At 42.4% G+C, this 16,586-nt stretch overlaps 3 protein-coding genes across 3 annotated transcripts in view; 1 reads left to right on the forward strand and 2 right to left on the reverse strand.

Annotated features, from left to right (window-relative positions):
* Window positions 1-3,138: 3,138 nt before the first annotated feature.
* cpdp (CPD photolyase) lies at window positions 3,139-8,199 on the reverse strand. The gene is made up of 10 exons (XM_031854914.1): window positions 8,021-8,199; window positions 7,424-7,794; window positions 7,180-7,328; window positions 6,197-6,379; window positions 5,786-5,944; window positions 5,058-5,256; window positions 4,322-4,474; window positions 4,046-4,167; window positions 3,792-3,951; window positions 3,139-3,697 (listed from the first exon to the last, which is right to left on the reverse strand). The coding sequence occupies exons 1-10, from the start codon at window positions 8,041-8,043 to the stop codon at window positions 3,549-3,551; spliced, it is 1,668 nt and encodes a 555-aa protein (XP_031710774.1). The 5' UTR covers window positions 8,044-8,199; the 3' UTR covers window positions 3,139-3,548.
* Window positions 8,200-8,281: 82 nt separating this feature from the next.
* On the forward strand, window positions 8,282-12,078 carry LOC116387681 (UAP56-interacting factor). Its single transcript, XM_031854983.1, has 9 exons — window positions 8,282-8,449; window positions 8,639-8,764; window positions 8,850-9,016; window positions 10,130-10,278; window positions 10,581-10,653; window positions 10,805-10,860; window positions 11,049-11,123; window positions 11,284-11,410; window positions 11,557-12,078. Exons 1-9 carry the CDS (start codon window positions 8,377-8,379, stop codon window positions 11,656-11,658), a joined length of 948 nt encoding a protein of 315 aa, XP_031710843.1. The 5' UTR covers window positions 8,282-8,376; the 3' UTR covers window positions 11,659-12,078.
* A 1,904-nt stretch (window positions 12,079-13,982) lies between these two features.
* The window catches only part of LOC116387653 (TSC22 domain family protein 2-like), an 18,618-nt gene continuing 16,014 nt past the window's right edge, over window positions 13,983-16,586 (reverse strand). The window contains exons 2-3 of the mRNA XM_031854936.1: window positions 16,432-16,483; window positions 13,983-16,034 (exon numbers count right to left, since the gene is read on the reverse strand). Of these exons, the coding sequence (XP_031710796.1) occupies window positions 15,621-16,034; window positions 16,432-16,483 (466 nt within the window). The 3' untranslated portion in view covers window positions 13,983-15,620. The remainder of the gene's footprint in view (window positions 16,035-16,431; window positions 16,484-16,586) is intronic.

The following is a 16,586-nucleotide window of genomic DNA, read 5'->3' on the forward strand; positions in this document are numbered from 1 at the left end:
TGTGTGTGTGTGTGTGTGTGTGTGTGTGTGTGTGTGTGTGTGTGTGTCATCTCGCAGTCCAAAGACATGTAAGTTAGGTTAATTAACTCAGCATAGGGTGTTCCATGTTCTCGTGCATAGTGCATGCCATCTCCTCCGCGTCCGGTGATCCTGAACAGAACGGCTGATGGAGAATGAATGGATGGAAAATTATTGGAAGAAAAAGCCTGAATGCTAACGCATAACCACAGATTCTGGGGCAAAAGTGATGCTGTGCGGAATGGATTTTCTCATAAAGAACCCTGACCAGTGAATGATGTTGTAAAGAACACCATTTTTTTTCTGCTTCCTTCCTGTACATTGCTTGTACAGACCAGTACACAACAGCCACAACATTAGTCAGCTGGCTACCTGGTGCAATGAGCTCTCATACTTACAGAAAATAATACCTACAAGACTACCGTGAACGTCAGTTTAAGCAATAAGTAATTTGGAGACTGTAAATATTGGGAGATAAAACGGAAAAGGAATATCAACAGCACATTGATTAAACTCTGCCAGCGCTTCACTGTTTTCATTTTCTCCTTGTTAAACCAATCTTAGTGGGTGAGATTAACTTTCCACTCAAGACATATGCAAGCTATTTCACAAAAAGACAGGTAAACCTCAGCGCACAGGAGTTCTGATGTGATTGCATTCTACTGCTGTTACCTACAAGTGTGATTGTGCTGAAATGACTTGTACACCCGCAAAGTCAAGGGGGACAAATCCCCCAGGAGAGCGGGAGAAAGTCACGACTCACATAATCCAATATCTCATTGTTTAATATATATATCCACGCTAGCGGCATGGTCCCAGGCACGACAATGTCCCACTTTGGTCAAGACTTATATATTTCAACAGCTATTAGGTAATTTGCTATCAAATTTTGTACAGACAGTCATGGTCCCCAGAGGATGAATCCTTTGTTGATCCCTTGACTTTTCCTCTTGCTTGTTGTATTTGGCAACTTTTTAGTGAACCCTTTACTTCACTATTAGCGCAATTGTCGGTTGTAACATTTGAAATGATGCCCAATACTTACGTTTATGACTAAATACCTGCAAAAATAAAGATACCAATCAGCCTCAGCTTTGTGATAAAATGCTAAACTGATTTGGTGAACATGGTAAAAAAAGCATTACCTGTAATAATCTGTTTGTTAGCACAAATGTCTTTGTGAGTGTGCTACTGAAGTGATATGCGAAATAAAGACACAACTTAGAACAAGCGTTTCAGTGAGAAGAAGCTCCAGGCTGAACAGGCCACATGATTGGTAAAATTACACAGCTGGGATAATAGTAGTTCATCAGGAGAGACGAGTTAAATGAAGAAAAGATAATTGTTTACTATTAACAGATAATATGTGATGATTAAGTCTTGACAGAGACTTCGGCGCTTGGACTCTACAGGTATATATTTGTAATCGAGAGGCATCTGCCCTGAGCAGCAGCAAGTTGAATCCCCCCGTGGAGTCCAGACACTGGTGGTGGTGGTGGTGGCTGATGAGGCTGATAGAATGATGAGTTGATGAAGCCGATGGATCTGCGAAGATTCGGCGGAGATGGGGGGGTGGAGGGGCGTGTAACAGCAGCGTGAACGTATACTGAAGGTAGAGAGTCATATTTAAAAAGAGACAGCAGCAAGATGATAGCCTAACGGTGTAGTTGTGTCGTTGTGCTATTGAATAAAGTAGACCAGCTGATCTAAACAGCTGTTATCATGACTGACCTCGAACAATGACAGCAAGGAGATAATGCGTGAGGAGTGAATGGCAGATGTATGAGAAGTAAACTACAAGCATACAAGACTATAGTCTTCATTACTGAACTAACGCTAGAGCTTCATGTGTGTAGTGTAATTTGGGGAAACCTTGAGATTTGGATGCACATTTTTCAGAAGACCAATATGAGCTGCAATAACCATGCCAGCAGCTTGAACCTCAGTGTTCAAAGAGTGGCGAGTGTATTCTTACAAAGCTATGACTTCAAGTAGTTTTCTGTCACTCTGCTATGATATATTTAATAAAGGAGCACAGCCAGTGGTCGCCCAACAAAAGAGCTTGAAGATCCTCTTTGAGTCAATGCTGATGTTCTGATGTAATGTTCTCTGTTAAAGTGAAATATTGGTATTCCAGCGGGCTTATTGTTTCAGCGCTGGATTAAACAATCTTTAAAATAAATACATTGCACATCTGTTTACAGTTGTGGCAAAAGTACATCTAATACGGACGTCCTTGTCAGCTCATATGTCCACAGTGTTCTCTATTATAAGCAAGAATTTATTGTTGGACATTTCTATTGTTATTCATTGTTATTGATAGACTGCTAAAACATGATTTGTATTCAATATACTGCTTTATGGGTTTACGCAACACACATAATACAACTTTTTATAAGAACTGATAGTCTTTCTACAACAGCATGTGAAGGTAAATACTCAGTTTGATAGAAACTTGGAACAGTTTAACTGATGATGGCCTTAAACCTGTAAATTACGGTCCAACATCCCTCTGTGATGTTATCCTTCCCTGTAACCATACCAACTGGTTTCAGCTAATTAGCAAGAAAGCACAACCGTGTGAGACGTAAATATCTTTCCCTTGAAATTACACAACAAAAGGGCTGATATCATAGAGACGGCTACACATTATAATTTGTGAAACTGTGTTACGTGCATAGTTACCTGAAGGGGCTTGTTTTTATCCACTACATGGGGGACAGTTAATTATGTGGGCAGAAGTGTTTTTTTCTGGGCTTAATTACATCTGTGCTCAGTAAACATGTTTCTACAACACAACTGTGAGTTAAGCCGGCGCCTGCAAATACAAACATGTAACACTGTACATAGCTTTCTTTTTTGTTTCCCATTGTGGATTGAGGAACACGAGTTTCTCTAATCAAATTTTTGTTGTTGCTTTCCTTAGTTAACAGCTCGTCTGTGTGTAGATGTGATTAAATTATTTTGAATGCCACTGAACTATTTTAATAGCTGGTAGATAACAATATTCAAAGTGTGGCTAAGCTATGCTTAATTATGAATTAAATGTTAATATAATCAGTTCAAAGTGATTGTGGGTGGATGCATTCTTTTGAGTGGAGAATAACCAAACAAGTCTGGTAAGAAGGCAAAATATGCTGCATTTATAGCTGGAGAACTGTTAATGAATAAAGACACTGTGACATAAGTGAACAGAAAAGGGTTTGGTATGAAAACATGGACAGACTCCAACCCTCAGAGATCCTCGAAAAGAACAGTCGTGGAATCAGTTGTTGCAATACGAACATCAAACAAGGCATCTTTTGTGTAAAAAACTACTTAAATTAAAACAGTAATATAAAAGTAACATAAAACAAAGTAAAGATGTAGCTCTTTCAGCTTAATAAGTAAGCACCACAGATCATGTTAAACAGTTAGCTCCGTCAGCACAGTTGCTGTTGTTTGTACTGTACAAATGCTCGCTGAGGTAAAGATGTAAGAGATTTAGGCCATCAGCATTGTATTCTAATCCTTCCAAACATTTTTATGCTTCAAAGCTTTTTGGGACAGTATTTTCTCTCAAATCCGGCGACGTCAAACTTCCGCAGGCAGCCTTTGTAGTTCATGTAGCGGATCTTTCCGAAAACGTCTCTCTCTCCCCAACCCTGGTCATGGATGCCGCAAATAGACCACATGCAACCTACAGGAGGGACACACAGTGGGGAGGGCATGAATGTGTGAGACAAGTATATTCAGTGAATCAGCGTCAAACTGAGAATTTATTCTGTCCTCACCGACAAAGCCATTGGGGTCCTGGCCATCCAGCTCGTAGCGATCGTTCAGGTATAGAGCAATTGAAAGGGCCTCCTCTGGTGAGGACGTCCACTCCAGAATCTTTTTGGCCCAGTACATCCTCAAGAAACCATGCATCTTCCCCTCAGTGACCATCTGGTACTAATGGAGAAAATGTGACATAAACAACAGTAAGAAACTACGTTTTTACAATAACACGGACTGGTGAGCAATGCTTATGTGAATGAGAAGGTACCTGAGCACCGTTCCAGAGTTTGTCGTGCGTCTTTGATTTCTCCAGCTGCTCACGCGTGTAGACATACGGCCTCTTGTCTTTGGCATGATCTTTCAAGGTCTTCTGAGCCCACTCATACGCACCTGAGCAACACAAACACACACACACACACACACACACACACACACACACACACACACACACATACATACATAACACATTTAAAACAAAAAATATAACTGACAACTTCAGGAGCTGAATCATTTACAAGCTATCAATTTAGAAATTTGAACTGACCCTCCACGCTGTCATATTTCTTGTTGTAGAAGCAGAAGTTGTCCGTCAGCTCTCTGCGCACAACCAGCTCCTCGATGAAGGAGGCGACAGAATGACCTGCAGACTTCCCACTGCGCTGAACCTGCATCGCCACCCGCTGGGCTGACAGGTGGCCTGATGAGGAGTATGAAGAAGAGATGGGTGAAGAGGGTGATTAAAAGAGGCAGACACAGCGGGACAGAATGAAAGGCAATGGTATGAGTACATTTTAAAGCTAAACTACATGGTGATCTGGTGTCAGGGTCATTCACTGTGAACTTAAATAGCAAGCTGGTGTAAATGAAAACACAAGTACGCCTTCTGGGAGTCAGTGATAACCAACCTTTTCATAAAACTTGCAGTGATGAGTTTGATAGCTGTCTTGAGCAATTAATCAAAGAGAACAATTGGACGTGTTTTCTGTTTAAAACAAATAAATAAAAAGTGGAACAAGCTCTATTCTGGTATAAGAATCTAGTTTAAATAGTTGCAGTATGTAAGTGCTTATAATGCTGTACTGTATCCATTGTACATCCATTATGAGTCAGATCGAAGTATGATCATGAAAGCTGATGTGAAATGTGTAGATTTTGTCTTTTTGGGAGTTTAGAGCAAGCTTTAAATTAAAAACAGAGGTCTGAGGGGCACCAATATTGATCCTTGTGGAACACCCTTCAAAATAATTCACACCCACAATATTTCTCATGGTACTACTGACCAAAGCGGATCCAGGGGGACAGCTGGCTGAGGGCAGCAGCGTTTGGGTCGTTGCGTTTGGTGTCAAACAGTTTGAGGCGTACATCAATGAAGGACTCCAACATGGCCAACCCTCCCTTGGTGCCTGGCTGTGCCCACTCCGTCTCTCCTATTGCTCGGTCAACCTGCAGGGAGGCCAGGGTTTTGTCCCAGTCCACTGGCTGTAAGGTGAAGGTGGGAGAAAACTATCAGCAGCGGTCACAGCTGACAGCGATGAGCTCAAATACACACTCTGGTTTTGTAGAACTGCAAACTTCAAAAGAGGCGCAGTTGTGATCCTTTCACCTCGTTTATGCTACAGGAGGCTCGGAAGTGAATTGCATATCAATCACAGCACTGCGGTAAAAGCACACAGCTTTAATATCTAGAGGTGGGAAGTCAATTTAAACTGTGACTGCTTATATTCACTCAGCAATAAATTATGTGCAGAGGAGAAGAGAGGCTTGAAATGAAATGCTTTATTGCAGCAATCCGACTTCAAAACTCCCCATCAATGAGCTCACCGACAGCAACCATTGATTTTTGAAAAACACTTCCAAAGCAATGAATACTTTTATGGAAAGACAAATTATTATCCCGTTGTCTTAACCGATCCAAAAGTCCAGAATGTGACAGAAAAACATAAATAGCATATTAACTTTTATTCAGAACAATTTGAATAATGCCCGTCACCGTTACTGCAGCACTTACTTTGGCCGTTCTTGTAGCGGTGTGGGAGTGTTTCTCTACCAGAGGGAACTCTGTGAGGAACTCCGGCAACAGCTTTGTGATTTTCCCTCTGATCGTCCTGGCAGCATACTCCAGCTTAGGGGATGCCACCCAGCAGGGGACAATATTGTGGGCATCAACCTGTAAAAAGGGGAAATTTGGTTCTTTCGCTCATTTAACAGATAATGAAGAAACACCGACAGCACTCATGGGCACATCAAATGATTTTAAATATGTATTTAATTGTGAACAAACGTGACAAGGACAAGAAATAAAGCAAGGAAATAATCAGAGAAAGACAGGAGACAAACCAAACAACAATATCTATCGTCAGCATAAAATCCAGAATGCAGAACATCACAGCAACACTCTCTCCCTCTCTTGAGGGTTTACCTGTATGAGGGGAATGTCCTTTGGAAGAGTCTTTTTAACATCCTCCAACCACTGCAGTGGGTCTCTGAGGGGGGAGAAGTCTGTCACCACGGCCCCCAGGCCGCGGTCACAAACAAAGCCAGGGAGGGTGTCCCCCGCTGAACCGTGCAGCAAGTGGAACTGGATGTCCAAGGCTTTGCATTCCTGTTTGGTTTCGGGCAAAACAACGAAGTTTAATAGACCTGGTTGTGGGTAAAAGTGCCAAATAATTGGATCTCATGTGCGGAATATATTTGACTTATGTTCCTTTTGAATGCCCCCTAAACTATCACCCGTACCCATACTGTCTGTAACTACAGCTAAACTGTCACTTTTCCATTGATTGATTGATTTTATAACTCACTTCACTATAGCTGCAAATATTGATTATTTTCCATTATTGATGATTCTATAAAACATATTTTACCTAACCCATTACTGTCCAAAATGCCTATCACAATTAATGAAAGCTATGTCTCCAAATTGATGGTTTTGGCCAACCATATGATTTAATAAAAAAAAAATTAAAAAAAACAGGAAATTGTTAGATTTGAGAAGCGTGAACAAGATTGTTTGGCATTTTTACTTTACTTTCCACTTTAACAATGAACACAGCATACAAGTTGTAGGTGTTTAATTGGCAAATAAAATAATAAAAATGACAAATGTCCATATCAAATGACCAGATTGTGTTTCTGGAAGTTGCCAGATTCTAATCATCTTAAAACCCCATGTCTTCACTTTATAATTGAATTAACTTTAAAAAAAAAAGAAAGCAAGGCATTTTTGTAGAGCCTGCAAGTGGTTGGTGGTATTGCTTAATCTGGTTGATGTACTAACAGGACAAATGCATTATATTGTATGATTTTTCTGTCAAGCAAGTGAATATAAACAGAGTGACTAATGCACTGATTGAATTTATGGCTGTAGTCAGTGCATTAAAAAATAAAACATAAAGTCAATACCTTTGCAACTTCTTCCAGACCTTTCAGCATAAAGCTGTAATGTCTCAGAGTGGACAGTTCTGATTTTGGGACAACCAGGCAGACACAGACGTGCAGAGGAAGGTTCTTCTTCAAAGCAAGCTGCTGGGCATGGACCAGCGCCCAATTGTCTACAACATGGAGGGAATCACACACACAAAACATGTTATACAAGCCAGTAAAAGTCTGTTGTTGAATTACTGTTTTGCTGTTTTAAAGTGTTCACCTTGCACTCTGTGGTCTCTTAACATCCAGTACAGGACACCCTTGGAGTCCTGCTTTATCTGGGTTGTGTCAGATATAAGGCGGAGGCGCTTTTTGTTGAATTTCACCTCCTTGTTCTCTGTCCTGTGCTGCTTCACAAGGTCCTCCAGCCAGCCTCCAGCTCTCTTGCTCTTCTCCTCCTTCATGGGAGCCAACTTCTGCTGCTTGGCACTGGGCTGTTTCGCAGCAGCGGATGTGGACTTGCGTTTTTTGCCTGACATGATGATCTGACTGGTGAGTGACTTGATCAGAGGGGACAGTACCGACGTAGGTCTCTGATCACTGTGGACAACAAGCCTCAAGAATCTCCTTGGTTCAGACGAGAAAGGTGTGCTGCAGGTAAACCACAGTAACAACACGGTGTTAAGACTGGAGATAACACGCGTCCATTAGCAAAACATAACAGACAACCAAAAATAAGACGAAAACAAGCTCATGTTGGGAGACAGAATAAATCAAGAAACACTATAGACATATTAAATAACAGATGACGGCTAGCAACACCACGACGACGGCTAGAGAAGCGTATCACTCAAACGGTGCGACGAAGATAACGTACCTCCTCCAAACGCAGAGCAACATGCAATGAATACAACGTGAAGTATGTCTGGAAGGGCTATTGCAAATATAGCTAACCGAAGGCTAGCAGTCAAGTTGTGAGAAACACGTTAGCGAGCGTCGTGTTTCTCTTTACACAACCAGTTACATGAGGTTTTGTAACACACTGTTTTTGTTGTATCTTACTACATTTCCCACAATGCAGATGGAATGTCTCTACAGCGCCTGCGCGGCGCCGTTTACGTACGGGGTGGGAGTTGTGTGTGTGTGTCTGTTGTAGCGTAACGTTAGCCTTAAAAGGGACGAACAGTTAGCACGGCTGCTAACCAGTCTTGTATGTTTGTCGCGGTTTAAAGTATGAACAACGGGAATGTTACAGCAGCCCGGAGGAGACGACCAGTGGTTCCCGACAAAGTCGACATGTCATTAGGTACGGTCCTCGGTAGCGAACAGAAAACGTTACTAGAGTAACGTTACTACAGTTAGCTGACGTTAACGGTAGCTACTGACGAGTGGGAGGCACGTCCATGTCGGGAGGTTTGTCAGTTGGTAGCTAAGCTAAATATATCTCATGTGAGCACTTTGCTTATCTTTGCTTGTGTGATTTTAAATGTAACAGATGACATCATTCGGCTGAACAAAAAGGAGCAACAGATACAAAGGAGACAGGCCCCAGTGAACCGTCGACCAGTCAAGAAGACCCAAGGAAAGGGAGCATCGAGAACTGTTGGACCCGTCCAGAGAGGTGTGCGCGCTTAACGCTTTCTGTGGTCAAATTCTGTCAAAACAACTCTGTACATGTGTAATGTCGCTGATATTATCTTTACCAGGAGGTGGCGTGCCCCGAGGAGGAGCTCCTAAATTAAGAAACAGAAGAGTCCCCCCCCCACCTGGGCGACGACGGGGTCAAGGGGTCATCACAGGCCTCGCGGCCAGGAGGCCCGCGGCTCTGCTCAAACGAGTCGGCATGATCAACAGAGCAGCAGCAGTCAGCCAGGTAATGGAGCACGGTCTGTAGTGCACACTAAACATATAGGGACATGTTACTCCTGGTAGACTTGGGTGTTTGTCTGAAACTTGCGTGGTGATTGGTGCAACAGTAAAACACAGTGGAGTAGTATGACAATTTAACATATGGTAAACAAACAAAGAGAAGGTTAAAACAGGTATATTATTAAGTGTCATGTGTGTATTAAAAGAGAAGCAAAATAAGTGTAGTGGTATCGATGTTTAACCCTTGTGAGGTTGGCATACAGCCTTTTCCCTGCTGTAATGACGGGTATAAAACATATCGCATCTTTAATTTATAAAAAAGGAACGTTAAACACACCGAAGCTCAGAGAACCTAACAGAAAGAAGAGGCAACAGACATCACCATTTTGTATCCATAAACCGCAAACTCACTGCCCCTCCTATACATCCTGTTGTCTTCATCAGACGACCTTAGAAACTTTTCCATCTTGTGTCCCATCATCCCATAATTATCTATTAAAGGCTAGTAGGGCTCAGAATCTCAGCAGATGTGATTTTAAACTAGCCCACCACGGCATCCTTGATTGTTTTTCTCTTATTTTCTGTTAAACTTGTGCAAGTTATTGTTAAAAGTATGTTTTACATACTTATTAGTCAGTTATGTCATCCCATTTGGAGATTCATTACTTGTTCTATATTTTTCCAAGTGCATACACATATTCACGTTTGATCTCTTGCACACTGAAGTTCTACAGATGTATGCAGAAGCTGATTGTGTTGAGGTACTGTTACTCACTGAGCTTACCTGTCCTATAAGAGTTTAATGATGAAGTGACTTTCAGGTCGAGCTGCATCACACTTGATTTCAGGCAGTAATTCATAGATTCAGCATAGTGTCATTTTTCTTAAATCCGGTTTTATTTCTGACGAAAAGATATTAAAAGAATTTGTGGAAAAGGAGATTTCAGATTTTAACTAATCCTCTGCCTTACAATTCTGATTGGCTTCTGACGCCTATGTTCCACAGTGCCGTGAACAAATGTGTCGGCTCTTGCTGTCTATTTTTAGAAGCGGTGCAGCTTTTCAAACGTTTTGTCTTTGGTTATATAGCTGTACTTCACCGCACCTCCATTTTCAGAAAACAAGACAGAAAACAAAGCCATTCATTCAACGCACCGAAGCCCCGTACAGGAAGCAAGAGGTACAGAGGCGGCCGTACAGGCAGCCGGATCCTCCGAGAGGACAGAATGCAACACCGGTCAGGAGACCATTTCATCTGCGACGGCGGTGAGAACACCTTTTATCAAAACCTTTTGCACAGTCATACGGTGCACTTGTGCTAAGGTGTAGTTCTCTCTGAAAACACGGAGTATTGTAGTGTAAGACCCCAAAGTCAGCGTGTCTGCAGCGATGTCGTCACACACAACACTGTTTAAAGAGGTGTAATCTAGGAAGTAGTTTCATTTCAAATGGGTGTAGAGGAATGAAGACTCATCAACATGTTACTTTGTGGTTAACTGTATACGGCACACACAACACACTAAATACTCAGCTGTTTTTCAATACTGTGTTTTTTCCTCCTCCTGCAGACCACTGCCGCCTGTCCAGCAGACTCGGAGGGAAGCACGCCAGGCAACATTTCTTTTTCACAGAGGACTCAAGGTACATTATGGGTTACTACGTGTGACATCAAGAGTTGCTAAATGTAATGCATTTACTGTTTATCTGGTCATTTTAAGAGCTAAATCTATCTCCAGATTAATGCAAGTATACCACTTTGTTTATTATTCTTGTCCATGGCTCCGTATCACAGGTCCAGGCCCAGGTGCAGAAGACAAATCCTCACAGTTCTCCAGTCAGAACTCGGCAGTAAGTATCTTTAGAGGTCACAGTCTAATTTTGCTCTATTTTTTTAAAACGCTTAATTGCCTTTTATTATTCAGTGACATGTGGGAAGAAGAGGAAATCGCACTAATTATCATTTGGAGTGGAAAGGAGACTTTTTTGCAATTTCATAGTCCGTGTGATGCTAAACAACTTTCCTGTTTATCCACCAGGTGGTGCACATCGACAGCCAGCAGTGGAATCTTGACCGTTTCAATTGACAACCCCACAGCCATGACTCAGCCCGAGTAAAGACCATAATCTTTTCTTTAAGAACATTTGTTTATTCATATTTAATAATGCCTATATAGTTGTGCATTGTATTACACACGCAAGGAAATTTGTAAATATGCATGTCACACTAAACACCACCAGACACAAGTGACCGACTGTGTGACTCGTCCGTAGGCCTCCCTCTGCTTGGACCCTGCACCCCCCAGCAGCCATCCCTGCTCCGGTGAAGATGGAAGTAGTGGAGAAGAAAATACCAAAAGGAGTGCCTCTGCAGTTTGACATCAACAGTGTTGGGAAACCGGTGAGAGCATGCTACTTATATTTCTGTATGCTTTAATAAACGGGCAGGGGACCATTTCTTTTTTTGAGTGTTGGCTCCCCACATCGTCTCAATAAGATTGCTCAATAGTGTTTTAACGACTCTCTGGTGTCCTTCTCTTTCTACAGCAAACATCAATCACCCTGAATGAGAGATTCCGCATCCTAAAAGATCAGCGCACCACCACAGCACAGAGCGGCAAAGGCAGCCGATTTGTCACCGTTGGTTAGCCGGCGATAAAGACCGACGAGTATTCCTCAGAAGGCTGTTAGTCTGGCTCAGACCCACCCGGTGAACCCCACCTCTCTGATGGGTGGGGCGACCCTCTGACAACAGTGGGACACAAGTACAACGTGCACAACTGTGAGGCGTGTGTCAATGGAAGACTTTGTTGTGAGTCCCCATTCATTTTCCATGTTATTGTACTCTACTGTCTGTATCGTGGAGGTCCTATACTGGGAAGGAGGGAGCTTCTTTTTGTTTTTAATCCCCCTTTGGACTTGGAACTGTTGACGCATCATGAACACTGCTTGGGAGTATTTCTTTTCAGAGAGAACTGCTATGCATCGGTTAGGGTAGCACGTATGTTCTAAAACTTCTTTAGAATTGTTTTGTAATGTTTCTTCAATAAATGAGTTTCTCTTAAAAGATTCGGTAAACTCTAAAGCTTCAGTTTTTAGCACACCGACACCGAAACGCTCCTTCTCCCGTAGTACAACAGTGCCATCTGGCTGTCAAACATGAACCGACCACCTGCCTCTTTGAGAAGCACTTAAAAGTATCCAGAAAGTTCACCAACACATGTCTGCATCTGTACCTGGTGTAGGTTGTTGGCTTTGACAGGATACAGAAAGAGGATCCAATGCTTTTATTCAGGGCAAGTCCAGCTTCCAGGTAGTTTACCAGTGAATGGTTAAATGTTTCAAATGCTCCTAAAATACAGGTGCTGGTCATATAATTAGAATATCATCAAAAAGTTGATTTATTTCACTAATTCCATTCAAAAAGTGAAACTTGTCTATTATATTCATTCATTACACACAGACTGATATATTTCAAATGTTTAGTTCTTTTAATTTTGATGATTATAACTGACAACTAAGGAAAATCCCAAATTCAGTATCTCAGAAAATTAGAATATTGTGAAAAGGCTCAATATTGAAGACATCTGGTGCCACACTCTAATCAGCTAATTAACTCAAAACACCTGCAAAGGCCTTTAAATGGTCTCTCAGTCTAGTTCTGTAGGCTACACAATCATGGGGAAGACTGCTGACTTGACAGTTGTCCAAAAGACGACCATTGACACCTTGCACAAGGAGGGCAAGACACAAAAGGTCATTGCAAAAGAGGCTGGCTGTTCACAGAGCTCTGTGTCCAAGCACATTAATAGAGAGGCGAAGGGAAGGAAAAGATGTGGTAGAAAAAAGTGTACAAGCAATAGGGATAACCGCACCCTGGAGAGGATTGTGAAATAACCGATTCAAAAATGTGGGGGAGATTCAGAAAGAGTGGACTGCAGCTGGAGTCTGCTTCAAGAACCACTACGCACAGACGTATGCGAGACACATGGGTTTCAGCTGTCGCATTCCTTGTGTCAAGCCACTCTTAAACAACAGACAGCGTCTGAAGCGTCTCGCCTGGGCTAAAGACAAAAAGGACTGGACTGCTGCTGAGTGGTCCAAAGTTATGTTCTCTGATGAAAGTAAATTTTGCATTTCCTTTGGAAATCAGGGTCCCAGAGTCTGGAGGAAGGGAGGAGAGACACACAATCCACGTTGCTTGAGGTCCAGTGTAAAGTTTCCACAGTCAGTGATGGTTTGGGGTGCCATGTCATCTGCTGGTGTTGGTCCACTGTGTTTTCTGAGGTCCAAGGTCAATGCAGCCGTATACCAGGAAGTTTTAGAGCACTTCATGCTTCCTGCTGCTGACCAACTTCATGGAGATGCAGATTTCATTTTCCAACAGGACTTGGCACCTGCACACAGTGCCAAAGCAACCAGTACCTGGTTTAAGGACCATGGTATCCCTGTTCTTAATTGGCCAGCAAACTCGCCTGACCTTAACCCCATAGAAAATCTATGGGGTATTGTGAAGAGGATGATGCGAAATGCCAGACCCAACAATGCAGAAGAGCTGAAGGCCACTATCAGAGCAACCTGGGCTCTCATAACACCTGAGCAGTGCCACAGACTGATCGACTCCATGCCACGCCGCATTGCTGCAGTAATTCAGGCAAAAGGAGCCCCAACTAAGTATTGAGTGCTGTACATGCTCATCCTTTTCAGTTGGCCAAGATTTCTAAGTAATATTCTAATTTTCTGAGATACTGAATTTGGGATTTTCCTTAGTTGTCAGTTATAATCATCAAAATTAAAAGAAATAAACATTTGAAATATATCAGTCTGTGTGTAATGAATGAATATAATAGACAAGTTTCACTTTTTGAATGGAATTAGTGAAATAAATCAACTTTTTGATGATATTCTAATTATATGACCAGCACCTGTATATTGTATTAATAGAACTTTGTATCAAATGAAACTGACACATCTTGGAATCTGAATATTGCTTTTATTTAAATACATTAAAATTTGCAATGTAACAAAACTATTGGCATATGAAATTCAAACACCATTTAATGAACAAACATGGCTCACTTCATTTTTCTGCGACTAGTGTCAGTCACACTAGGTTATTTTTCTCTCTGCTCCGCATCATTTCGCCCCATTTACACTGTTCACAGACTATCTCACAACAAGAGTGCTGAATAAAAATGAGGTAAGAAAGTGGTTTGAAGATTACAGATCATGCAGAACATGCTGAACAGCAACAAAATAGTTTGTGAAGAAGGAAGTAACAAAAGAAATGAAATACATGTGTGCATTTAAAAATAATCAATTTACACAGCTTTGCATCTTTGGTTACAAAGTAGGTTGAATGATTTCACAGCTTTCCCCCCTGATCCCCCTCAGGACAAACATTGGGAGAAAGAAAATGAAGGAGGGGAGGGGGGTGATGGCAATACTAATTCACTTTTAGATGAAACCAACAGAATTTAATCTTCATCAAATAAATTCTGCAGGCTCACATTAAGATTTGATGTCAACGGCTGAAGTGTCACCCGTCAAGGCTCTTAATACTTTATTATACAAAAAAAAATAAACGTACATTCATACTGGATCTTGACGAGCTATGAATTGGCAATTGCAGCGTATAATTTGAGTTAGTGTTAAACATTTGTCAGATTTCTTTCTTTTTGTTTTGCCTACGATGTTAAAGCGTTGCCCCCGGGACGAATGGAGAATCTGTTGAAACATTGTAGAAGAGGAAACAAGCCACCGGGCTACGGTTAGACAGGTGTTGTGAACTTGTTCATTTATGAGAATAGCAGCCCTGTAATAAATAAAGACACTCAACAGTAGAACTCAAAAGACCGATGCAAGAGTTGGACTTAATGTGACAGTAACGGCAGCGGTGTGGCGCTCCGAAGAACAGACTCTCTCTCTCTCTCCCCCTCTTCTTACTTTACGACATGAAACAGCAAGGCTAAAAAAATACCCCTTCACCCACTCAATTATCTCATTTAAAAAAATAGTCGCTCTTTTTGACAACCACTCCGTCCGTCCCTTATGCGAGCTGAAGCCCCTCCCTTTCCAACACACCCACGGCTTGAGCAGGTCTCAGGTCAGGTCGTGAACCGGTCCGGCTCGGCGCCTGGTCCAAGAAAAGACATTCTGGTCCCCGAGCTTGGACCCAGCAGTCAACCGCTGCGGGAACATCGGCAAGATGAAAACAAACACCGCGACCTTCCCTGATACTCTGTCTCTACACACACTTTCTCTCTCTCTCTCTCTCTCTCTCTCTCTCGATGATTGCATTAACACTGGAAAGGCCCACAGTACAGATGCATACACACTTACATTCCAACACCAATTCAGTCACACTTGCTTACACACACACACACACACACACACACACACACACACACACACACACACACACACACACACACACACACACACACACACACACACACACACTGTACTTTGTGGTCAAGCTGGTGGCGAAGAAGACAAAGTTATTTTTTTTTTTTCTTCTTTTTAATTTCACATAGACTATTTGTAATAAGTTGTAGAGCAGATGCTCTTTTTTCTTTTTCCTGCCCTTTGCGAAGCAGGGCAGATGCACTTCAAGCGGAGGTGACGTTGGGTTGCATTTGTTGTTGGCTGGGATCGAGCTGAGTCTGGAGCTGCTGGGGTTTGGGCTGCTGCTGCTGCTGCTGCTGCTGCTGCTGCTGCTGCTGCTGCTGCTGCTGCTGCTGCTGCTGCTGCTGCTGTGACTGCGGCTGAGGCTGAGGCTGGGCCTGCTGCTGAGGCTGGGCCTGCTGCTGAGGCTGGCTGAGTCCTTGCTGGGGGGGCGTGGTGCCGGAGCTGGTGGCCGAATGAGCGGGCAGCTGAGACAGCTGCTCGCTGTTGGCGAGAGATTTCAACACAGCGTTCTCCTTCTCCAGCATAGAGTTCCTCTCAAACAGCTCCTTGATCTGCTCCTTTAAGACCTCCACCTCCTCACGCACCGCGTACATCAGATGGCTTTTCACCAGGTCCTGCAAGAGACGGGAAATGTGCAACAACATTAAAAAAAGACCCGACCGGAGGCAGCAGAGTCACACGGAGGCCGATTTATCATGTTCTAGACAAGGACATCAGAGGGAAGCGCAAGGCTACATGTGTGCATTCGAGTATATTAAAGACTCCATGAATCTAAAGAGAACATGAGAATAAGTCAAGACAGACATGAGAGCTGGATGTCGGTATAGCCAAAAATATAAAGAGGAAAGGTGAACACAAATGACTTGAATTCAGCACCATAGTACAGTACACATGAATAGATTCTCTGATGTCTCTTTCCATGTAACTGAATACCTACTTCATACATTTTGAATTTAAAAAAAGCGAGAGAACAATATACTGTGTATGATCCGTCGTGAATGGATTACTTACCATTGCCTGTTCAATTTTATTATCAATGGCAGCAACATTGGTTCCCGAGGCCCTGTTCAAAAAAAGAAAAGTCATGTTAGAATCAATCCGAGTTCAGAATTCAAAACCAGAGAGAGAGAGAGAGAGAGAGAGAGAGAGAGAGAGAGAGAGAGAGA

The sequence above is a fragment of the Anarrhichthys ocellatus genome, unplaced genomic scaffold, assembly GCF_004355925.1.
Source record: "Anarrhichthys ocellatus isolate YVR2014 unplaced genomic scaffold, GSC_Weel_1.0 scaffold15, whole genome shotgun sequence".
Lineage (NCBI taxonomy): Eukaryota > Metazoa > Chordata > Actinopteri > Perciformes > Anarhichadidae > Anarrhichthys > Anarrhichthys ocellatus.